The sequence below is a fragment of the Topomyia yanbarensis genome, chromosome 2 (genome assembly GCF_030247195.1).
Source record: "Topomyia yanbarensis strain Yona2022 chromosome 2, ASM3024719v1, whole genome shotgun sequence".
Lineage (NCBI taxonomy): Eukaryota > Metazoa > Arthropoda > Insecta > Diptera > Culicidae > Topomyia > Topomyia yanbarensis.
In genome coordinates, this window is record NC_080671.1 from 357,911,750 (window position 1) to 357,923,254 (window position 11,505).

Here is an 11,505-nt window from a genome sequence, read left to right on the forward strand (position 1 = left end):
TTTATAGTTTTTCAAAGCAATGGTTCGCGAGTATAATTTGCGCACAGTAACTGCAGTAACAGTAACGTTGCGTGTTACCAATGTATTGCTAGTCAGAAATATTTTTTCATTTCAATTTCCACCCCATTTCGTGGTATTTTCCAAAACACGATTTTAAAACTTTCACTCTTCAAAATAATTGCACTTTTTCAAAAATATCGAAATTCCATTTTTTACCGTTTCAAGACCATTCTTTGAACATTTAGAATCATTTGATTTTTTTTAAATCGGTTCGAAATTCGTAAAATTATAGTAAGCGATTTTTTCACTTTTTACTACGCTATATTTCACCCTAAGGAGGAAAATTTGGTAAAAACCAAAATTTCTCACTAGGGTGAAAATTTGTTGGTAAAAACCAGTCTTGGTACAGGAGGGCACAAATCCTTATTTCATACTTAGTTGCGTTTCGGCTTCGCCTCATCAGAAACCGACACTAACTTATTGTCGGAGACGTTCGTTGGACCAATTTGGACAACGTCCAAATAACCGTTCAACAAACGTCCATCGTTGAACCCGTGTTGAACGATTTTGAAACAATTTTTTGGACGTCTCAGTGGGTTCTTCTGGTATCCTTTGAAAATGTTCGGAAACATTTAGATCGACGTATATGGTACGACGATATATACAAACTGATATTGAGCAGCAGCATTTTTTTATTTTTTTTTATTTTGTTCAAACCAATTTATTGATTCAATAAATTCCTTACTTTCACGCACACAGCTGTTTTCGAAATTTAAAAACGAAGGAAGTGATGTATTATACATTTCTTTTGTTTGTATTTTTACCTGCGAAAATTGCGATCAAACGCGTGGGGTACATTTATACCCCAGTGCAACATTCTAGGGGGGAAACGCAAGTGCAACGTTTTAGGGTTAAGAATGTAATAGACATTTCCACTATTATATTGAACATAATCGGTCATGGTCATAATTTGAAGAAATGGTAATGGTAATGGTCATAGTTTGAAGAAATGAGAGAGGCACAATTGCACCGTAAGGTGGATTAAAACAGGTTTTTTTATTTCGATTATAGAGGTTTTAACCTTAAGGTCATTCGCCTCTTCGGGTTAGAAAAATCTCTTATGAGAAATTTCTAACCCTATGTGCGGGGTCGGAACAGGAACCCAGGTGCGCTGCGTACAAGGCAATCGATTTACCAACTACGCTACGCCCATCCCCTCACGGAGAGGTAATGGATAGGAGTTCTGTGTCAGAGGTGAATGGCGACATAGTTTGGCCTCATGCTGCACAATAATATAGCATTGCCAACTGCGACGTGAACCATACAGAGTGCAATGTGCACAAAGCGACATCGAAACAACACGTCTATTATCACACCGCACTGATTTAATAATACAAGCGGTCGATCCGAGATCTACGGTACGAAAGATGCTGCAATAATATTGACAAGAAAAATTTTAAAAATTGCTGCATTCTTAATTTTAAAAAAATTGCTGCACCTTTAAAAAGATATCTGCAATAGACAAACGTTTTACATTTCTTATAAAAGAAATGTATAGAATTCGCTCAAACTTTCAAGATTTTTTCCGAGGCCCGGAGGGCCGAGTCTTATATACCATTCGACTCAGCTCGACGATTTGGGACAATGTCTGTGTGTGTGTGTGTGTGTGTGTGTGTGTGTGTGTATGTAACGGACAAATTCTCATTCGTGTTTCTCAGCAATGCCTGAACCGATCTTATCCAAACCAATTTTAAATGAAAGAACTAAAAAACAGTATGAATGCTATTAATTTGTTTTTGATTCTGATGTTTAGTTTCCAAGATATGAATGTTTGAATGCGTAAAAATGGCGTTTTTTGCAGTTTTTTTGAATTATCTGCCGAAATTGACAATATTGATTAACAATTTATATGTTTTTAGATAGCTTTAACGAATACCTTTCGAACAAGCTATAGATTGTTGAAATCGGACTATTATCAAAAGAAATATTAAACATTAAATGCGGACGAAAGATTTTTATCATTTCCCATTGCCAGAAATATGACCAAAAACATGTAATCTATTATTAACGCCAAAACGGCTTATTTTAGGTCAACAGTATCTTCGGCGAATATAATGGAGGCAATATGCCCTTTCTTTTGGTATTGTGCTTTTGCTGATTAATCACCCTATGAGTGAGATATTTTCACAAATTTTCTTGGAAGTGATTATATCGAAATGATGTCTTCAGAAACTTTGTAGCTCTTACTTTTGCGAATAACTTTACTGAAGACTTCAAATATCTATTTTGAATACTTTAAAAGTTATGGCTTGTTGTTTGTGGGTTACTCTTTGTCGCCTATTTATTGTTCAATATAGTAATAACCCATTTAAATAAGCCAAACAATATTTCGATAAAACGAATTTTGTATTTCATTTTTCTATCTACAACCGCTAGAAATAATCACCGAACACTTCCAAGTTGTCTGGAAGGAACTTGATAACTTATCAGTGCAAAAATGTTCATTTGTACGAACCTTCTGACTGCAATTTTTCTAACTTATAACCATCGGATCGATCTGAAACATATCGGAAAATGAAAGCGAAGTAAATAACTCCAAGCAACGGCGTAGCCAAGAGAAGGTTTTGGGGTTTAACACCATACAACCCCCCCCCCCCCACAACACAAAAAAATTGGATTGAAGTTTAAAATTTATTGATGCAGACTGATTTAATTCAATATTACAATACTAATTATCTGATCCGTACATTGATAACCTGTTGTTGTAAACATCATGAGGACTTTTGATAAATTGTCGGAATGGGTATGTAACTGATCTATTGGTCTTGATTTCACAGTTGACTAATAGCATCAATATCAAATTCCTGCCTGAAAACATTCCAATAGAAAATTCCAGAGTTCTGTAATCAATCATAATCCTTAGATTTCTTTTCAAATTGAGCTCGCTTTTGTAGAGATGTAGGGTCTTTATTTAATAGAAAGCGAAGTTAAAATTGATTTAATGCCTATGAAACATAGAACTGCTCACCAAAAAAATGCATAACTTTCAACATTTGCTAAAAATATTTTTGGCTTTCTCATTCACTCTAAAATTCGTCAATCTAATCCCGACCCGGAGGGCCGAGTGTCATATGCCAATCGACTGAGTTCGTCGAGATCGGAAAATGTCTGTGTGTGTATGTGTGTATGTGGAAAAAATGTGACCTCTGTTAATCAGAGATGGCAGGACCGATTTGCACAAAGTTAGTCTCAAATTAAAGGTACAATCTTCCCATCGGCTGCAATTGAATTTTTTATTGATTGGACTTCCCATTCTGGAGTTATGAGTTGAAGAGTGCAATCACACAGAAAATTGCCATATAAACTGAAATGAAAAATTTTCAAAATCAAATTTGTATTTTTGATGCCAAATGACTTTAAAATGCATGAAACATTGAGATTTGATGTAAACTCGAAAAAAATAATGTTTGACAAAAATTGACTTTTTTGGACTTTGGTACATTTTTGCCTTTCTCATATAGAAAGGTTATGCAATCACTCTAAAATTCGTCAATAATACTGGCCCGGAAGAAGTATGCAGTGAGGGGTTGCTACTTTAAAATTGTAACTAGTTTAAAATTTCTTAACAAGTTGAAAATTTTCGGCAGGACCTGGACCTCCGGATCTTTCTCCATGATCCGCCGCTGGTTTCAAGCGATGTTTCAGTATCACATAGTATCTCAAGATCGTTGCTGTCGATCCATTGTATGTATGTGCAAATCGTACTGAACATGTAATATTCATTTCCACCATTGTATTGAACATAACCAGCCATGGAATCGTAGTCTGGACAAATGAGACAAGCACAATTGCACCACTAGGTGGATTAAAACAGGTTTTTATTTTGGGAATGCGTAGAGTTGAGACGAAAACGTAATATGATTAATATCGAGGATAACACTTTCCGAATGTAGAGAGAAATTTATGAAAAATGACGATTTCCATTCGATTCTAGCAGGTTCTGATCGATTTTTATGAGCTTTTGATTTTTGTTGTATGACCAATTATATGTATAGGTCAAATGTTTAAAAACAGTAATTTAAGGTCAAGATAGCATCATTTTGAAACCGCCAATTTCGGAGGTTTAGTATCTTCGATGAGTTTTACAAACGTTAAACAGCGCATCATCTGATAAAATAATTTTGATGGTAGTAGAAGTATTTATGGTGAATTTTCTCAGGTTAATATTCATGACTACAATAAAGTCTCAACAAATTCGTTAAAGACACGAACTCTGTTACTATTTTCTGAAAAATAAATTCTGCATAATTTTAAAACTTCAAAAATTACGGTTTCGGAATTATGCCGTTTGGACAGTATGATCGATTTTCACCAAACCCCCACCAAACCGAATTTCTGGCTACGCCGCTGACTTCAAGTAAGTAAAAACAAATTCGTTCTACACTCGTTTACAAGAAACTTCTTCGAATGCTGAATATCTATTATAATGCATTGAAACCCCGATTTTATCAGCCAAATATGAACATAGGTTTGATGGGCTCTAGCAGACGAACAAGACTGAATTTGAGTAAATCCTTTCTTGAGCATGTTTTCCTTATCATGAAGATGGAAATATGCAAAAATGAAAAGTTCATCATAATCGGAAATAGTTATCAGACTACATCAAGGGACGGGAAAAATATTTTAACAGTTTCAGTTCATTATAAAGAAAGAAAAGCCCGATTTAGTCAATGTCCCCATTTTGTCAGCCTAAAACACATCATGAGACTGATAAAAATGGGTCTTTATTGTATGTATTATTCACTGTGTATCACATTAATAGGTACATTTAATTTTTGGGGATTTTTTATTGCAAACTACAACAATTTTTAGGTAGTTTTCAAGGGGTTATTTTATAGATTTGTTCCAAAATTTGGCGAACCTATTCCAATTCGTATACCAATTAATTGGTATACTTAAGGGTTTATATGTTGCAGATAGAGAATATACTTAATTTTTCAGCTCTTTTCCTACACAATATTACGAAAGCTTATTAAACATTTTTTCTTAATAAGTTTGTGAAAATTATAAGCTTTTTGGAATTTTTTCATAGTGTTATTTTTTATTTTACCGTGATTTTTTATTAAATAGTAACCATCGCTTCACAACGTAGTCTATTTTTCATGGCTTGCGGTGAGCACGATCTCTCGAAATGCTGAACTGAAAATTATGGAATAGAAATTAATTTTTAGTATTCTTTACAGATTTAACTCGCCGCGCAGATAGCTCTGAACTAGACCCGCTGGTGCCCTAAGACGATTTCGCTAGATTTTCAGAGCACTGTGCACCCAGTGCATTAACGCAAGTGACGTAATGTTATCGCAAAGTTTCGTGAAAATGAAAATTCCAGTAATGATGATAATTTTCCCAAACGGTTCCTTTTCGTGGGGTTTTTTATTTGTTCTTTAGCATTAGGATTAGCGATAATAATTCAAATCAAGGATACTACTGGGAAGTCACCTTTAGAAAAAGTTGATGTCGAAGTAAAATTTGAAACTATGCACGCATGCACTTCAGAGATAGCGTGATATCAGAAGCTGCGATTTCATTTCAACGCTTTTTTTGTGAAAAGGGCGATACTTACAAATGTAAACATAAGGCTTTTTTTCATACATGCGAATGAGGGCTTTGAAATGCTACAAATTAACCTAAAAATTTTGATTCTACGATATTGCTTTCTTAAACTACAGCAAAAAATACAACGGACGAAACTGTATTTTTGTTTGTTTATTTAAAGTTTCGCCCTCCACGCTCCATGCAAACAAACAGGGCGATACTTTTTTTGCTAGCAATTTAGAGGCGAAACTGTTATTTTCGTTTTTTTTAGGATTATCAAGCTGATACCAGCTGTAAATAGTAACAATGATCTCTATTGAAAAAACACGGACGAAATCGGTGGTGTAAAACGGTAGTTATTGTAAAAAAACGTAAGGGCGATACTTCAATGCTGATAGGTGGAACTGAAAAAGTAAAAAATCGCCAAAGGGGCGATACTATCATTTTGTCAATTTCAATAGCAAAAACAAATTTTAATTTAATAATTTCAAATACTTTATGAAGTTTTGGGTTTCGTTTACTGAATCATGCAATCTAGGATGTAAAAAACACAATAGTTCTTAAATAGGAAATAAAACCAAGTGTGGAAATATTCACTGTTCATTTTCTTTGAATGGTGTCACTGCTAGTATCGCCCTTTTCAAGAAAAAGCGTTGATTTCTTAGTTCTCAGTCGCGTTGGAAATTTGAGTAATGTATAAACTTCAAACCGATTAAAAAAAAAATTTTTTTAGCTCAGTACAATATATAACCCCTTTAGGCAAATTCAGTTTTCCCACCACAATGCATTGATTGAGGAATTTAGATATTTTATTAACAGAGCATTAGCAATAATTCGTTTTTATGTCTATTTTACGGGTCATTTTTTCGCTTTCCCATTGATTTGGTTTGAGATTTCTAGCACTGATGTTGTCCTATACTGATTTGAGCGATTCTCTGAGTCCTGCAACTTTCCCATGTAGTATGTGTTATCAAAAACATCGCGAAGCATCAAGTTCTAAATGTTCTCAAACGATATAATATCCGAAGAGAGTGATAAGAGTTATAAGAAATGTCTCATCACACTGTTAGGTGGATTAAAAACGTTTTTTATTTGCTACAACTACATCGTTGCTAAGATACAGGTTACAATTACGCTTCAATGCTCGAATTTGTAACTGTATGTAGTCGGATTTACTGAAACTCAAATTCATAAATAAAGCAGTCATTCTAGGAGGCAACGATGGTAAAGATTTCAGTTTTGGTCAAACATATGAACAATATCAGTACTTCATTTCTCATATGATGCAACTATAAAAAATATAACTGGAAGTTTGAGCTCCATTTTCGCCTTAAAAACCTAGTGGCGAAATTGTGCCTTTGCTCTCTATTCAGATTATAGTTGTGGAAATGTGCTTTACATTGTTATTACACTTGATAACTATATAAAGGTACACGATAGTCACGAACCTGCTAGGCTATGTTTCGATGCTGAAACAACTACAAAAAATTAATCAATATTTATTGTCTGTATGCTAACAAATAAATGTGAAATAGAGACAAGCTTGTGTTAAAAAAAACCAGAATACATCAGGTTTTTTACGCGGGGGATATAGGCCGCGTAAATGAAAACCGCATAAATTTCAAAATCCGCATAAAAAAACCGCGTAAAAATACCGCGCAAAAAAAAATCGCGTAAAAAACCTGAGTGTATTTATTTCGAAATATATTAAAAGTGTAGCAGTCTTGATTCAAGCATTCTCAGCAATCAATATTGATTTACGATTGCGTTGTTCATTCGTAATCTATTCTAAAAGCACAATATACAGAGGTCCAGATAGATTTGCGTTTGTTTAAAACGATCTTTTCGACGGAGTTCATATTCATTCGGAAACGACGAGGCTTTTTCTGGCGCCATACATGTGTAATAGAGATGGTCGGGTTTCATTTTTTTCGAACCCGAACCCGACCCGAACCCGAGAGCTTGAAAATTGAAAAACCCAAACCCGACCCGAGCCCGAAATTATAAAATTTGGAAAACCCGCACCCGACCCGAGCCCGAAAATTTTAAAATAAGAAAACCCGGACCCGACCCGTACCCGAGAATGAAAATTTTGTAAAACCCGACCCGACCCCGAGAATTTTAAAATTTGAAAACCCGAACCCGACCCGAACCCGAAAATTTTTTATTTGAGAAACCCGATCCGAACCCAACTTGCTAATATGGAGAATCCACCAGAGATCTCGAAGATTTTTAATTTTAGGCACCCTAGGCTCATCCTAGAATAGTAGAATCATTCGAATCCGCATTTTTATTTGCTATTATTGAACGTCAAATACGTAATGTTATGAGAAACTTACAAATTGTCGATATATTAAACGAAATGTAGAATAAATCGGTCGCTAACTTATGGGGAAACAAAAAACTTTATGGTGACAGTTTCAAACAATCTTGCCCGTCGTACTTAACCAAAATTTCTAATTTTGTATCAAAAGCGAATTCTATACATTTCTTTTCTAGGAAATGTAAAACCATTCCTGCAAGGCAGTTTGGTATAATATATCACATGTTAGCTATGGTAATTTACCAGAGCAGTACCACCAAATTTGTGATTTCAATACATATATGGGAATTGTGAAATCGTCCCCGGGGCCCAGGCTACAACGTCCTTTTTAGTAAATGGTTACAGTTGATTTTAACTGCAAGCATTTTTTATCATAAATCAATTTGATTATTATTAAACTTCTATTAAAGCAGGTAAAACCTATTTGTTGCATTTGGCCAACTTAACAGTGCCCGCTTAAAGTTTGTTTGGGGTACAAATGTACCCCACAAAACCATTTACGTTAATGTTTTGTCATGTTTGCATAATTCCGAAGACATTATTTTATCTTTTTTTTAAAAGCAAAACATCGATACACAGTAAACGAAAAACTTGTGAAAAATTGTATGTTTTAGAATCAAACTATCCAATTTAATTATAAATTTAATAACAACTAGGAAATATTAGAGCGATTTTAGTTCTTGGCTACGAATGTATCCCAAAAAACCATTTAGTTAGAGAAAAAGTCACGAAACCGTTGTAGGGTTAATGGACAAATATTATTCAATATGTAGCAAAAAGTACTACCATTAACTGCACTCGCAACACCCACTGTTTGATTTCGGATCAATAGATTGGTTTTTATTGTTTGTACTTTCCGTAGATTTCTACTCGCTTTGCTTTGGACACTATTTGCTGTACGCTTTAGCTGAGTTTTACGCGTTTACTCTGACCGCGGCCTACGTATCGGTTTTAAAATACCTGTCGAAATTAATATTTTAAAACAGAAAGTTGAACCAATATTTTCCGATAAATTCCTGTTGACTTGATTTATTACTAATTATCATTAAAAATAAATCGCAAAGAGATTTTAGATGTGAGACACGTATTGTTGAATGCTCTCTCATGAATGTTCTTTTAAAACATAAAATTATTCAGTCAGTTTGCGAATCTGAAGAGACAGAATTTTATACAAGAATGAAAAATACTATATTTGAGCACCAGAAAATACGTCGAATTCTAGCGATTTAAAGGTGCTACCATTTGGTACGGTTATATGTGTCTTCCATTCGTATCACGAAGTATAAAAAAGGCTGGGTTTTGTGTACAGACAGCGTCAAGAAATGGTTGGGTTGTTTTGTTCAAAACCCGAACCCGACCCGACCCCGACAATTTCTAATTTGAAAAACCCGAACCCGACCCGAGCCCGAAAGTTCAAAATTTTAAAAACCCGACCCGAGCCCGAGAATTTCAAATTTCAAAACCCGGAACCCGACCCGAACCCGAGAAGCTTAAATTTATTGAACCCGAATCCGACCCGAAACCCGTCGGGTTCGGGTCGGGTCCGGGTTTCGGGTCTAAAAACACGAACCCGACCATCTCTAATGTGTAAGATGGAACAGCTGCAATGTTGTTCTTTACAAATTTTTCTTTCATCCTTTTCACAAATTCATTGTTTGACACCAAAAGTTTCTCTATTCGTATCATAATTTCAAAATACTAAAATTCTGCGAAAAAGCCTCATTTCAGTTTCTTAATAATATTGTTCCTGGTAAGTGTGCGTCGCAATTCATTCTCATTTATCTATTTGACAGGTCAAATCCGCCCGGCAGTTGTACGAGAACACGTGTGACCTGCTACGCGAACGCTGCCAGAGTCTAATCCTGCGGGAAGACTTGGAAACGAAACTAAGCGTCTCGCTGGCCAACATGGAGATGGAACTGGACAAGTGTAGTCTACAGCAGACAAACGATGGCGAAACGAAGGTCTATCTGAACGTCCTGGCACCGAACGAGGACATGGACCACCACCACCGGAAAAAGCAGAAACCGTTCTGGTTACGCTTCCGAGGCCACCATCATCATCATCCGCAGAGCTCAGCAGGAGCTACTAGCTCGCGGGATGCTGTCAATAATTGGGGTGTCGGTGAGGTGGTCACCTGGCTGGAGGCAATGCAGTTGGCGGAATACGTCGATAGTTTCATCAAGAACGATATCCGCGGTAAGGAGCTGCTCACGTTGGCTAGGCGAGATCTGAAAGACCTGGGCGTTACCAAGGTTGGCCACGTGAAGCGAATTTTGCAGGCAATCAAGGATCTGGGAAGCACCGGAGGGTAAGCTGAGACTCCGGTGAGATAATGTTCTGATATTTCAAAAAGAGGGAGGGATACCAAAGAGAAAATGTAGTTTTTAGTTACCTATAAATAAATAACTGTAGTATGCGCATCAGACGCGCTCTATTTACGTAAGATAATCAGTTGAAACTATTCCAAAGCAGTTGTCGATATACACAAAAAGAATGCTGAGACGGTAGATGAAAAGAGAAAAGCATTATATTTCTTTAATAATCAAGGAACTAAAAGACTTTATTTACTCTTGTGAACCAATGTTTTTCCAATCTTTTTAGTAACTAAATGTTTTTCCTACGGCATATGAGAGAGGGATCGAAAACCTAAATTAATATAATTAGTATCTTAATCAAACCTAAATACACATGAGCAGTAGCAGGAACGATGGAAACAGGAGTCAAACGTTCCGGAGAAGGCAATACTAACAAGGAACAACTACGAATACGCTGAAAACCCTAGACTACGACTTATTAAGACAAACAGGAATCAAGAGATATCAATTCTATTTCATGTGTAAGCGAACAAGCCTAGAACATAAGCATAAAGTTGATTGTGTGTTTCAGTTTCAAGTTCTTGATCATTATTGCTATGCAGTTGCATGAATGCGTACGAGTGGCGAACTTTCATTTCCGAACTCATTGTGTTTGTTGGTGTTAGCAAAAATAAATCAAATAAGCTAAAATTAACCAAAACAACTTTGGATGTAAACAGTTCAAATGAATTCTAAAATCAATTATCAAAAATAAAACAAAAACAAATAAATAAATAACAAAACATGAACAAGGAAACAAAATTATCGAAATTTAGCAAACAACCTTTGCCGTTTGTGTTCCTACTTTAGTGCTGTTAAATGTCTATTGTGTGCAATCTAATGTGAAAGACAATTTACATGAAAAAATACATACACATACACACTCATGCACATACAAGTATGCAATTTATTGAAATGGTCATGCATTGGTCAACGCATTCAGCATCCCCTATCGTAATAATGTAATTTATTGAAATGAGAACAAATTTAAGATTAAAATAATTAGTAAATGTTTTCCTCGTAGAAGTTCATTAGTGTTAAGAGAAAAAAGCTCCGCTGGCCGAATATGCAGTGGTGACTAGGGTTCGTCGCGGTGCGGATGTGGGCGGTAAATGGATAGTCCGCACCGCAACCGCAAAAAAATAATAAAACCGCACCGCTTACCGCAACCGCACTGCATTTACCGCACCGCACCGCGCGGTAATGCGGTAAATGCGGTAAAATTCTGAA

At 35.7% G+C, this 11,505-nt stretch overlaps 1 protein-coding gene across 3 annotated transcripts in view; it reads left to right on the plus strand.

The window, feature by feature from the left end:
• Nucleotides 1-11,373, plus strand: part of LOC131684311 (diacylglycerol kinase eta) — a 455,577-nt gene extending 444,204 nt beyond the window's left edge. For all 3 annotated transcript variants that reach the window (XM_058967061.1, XM_058967064.1, XM_058967062.1), the window contains one exon: nt 9,712-11,373. In XM_058967061.1, the coding sequence (XP_058823044.1) occupies nt 9,712-10,233 (522 nt within the window). In that variant the 3' untranslated portion in view covers nt 10,234-11,373. The remainder of the gene's footprint in view (nt 1-9,711) is intronic.
• Nucleotides 11,374-11,505: the final 132 nt, after the last annotated feature.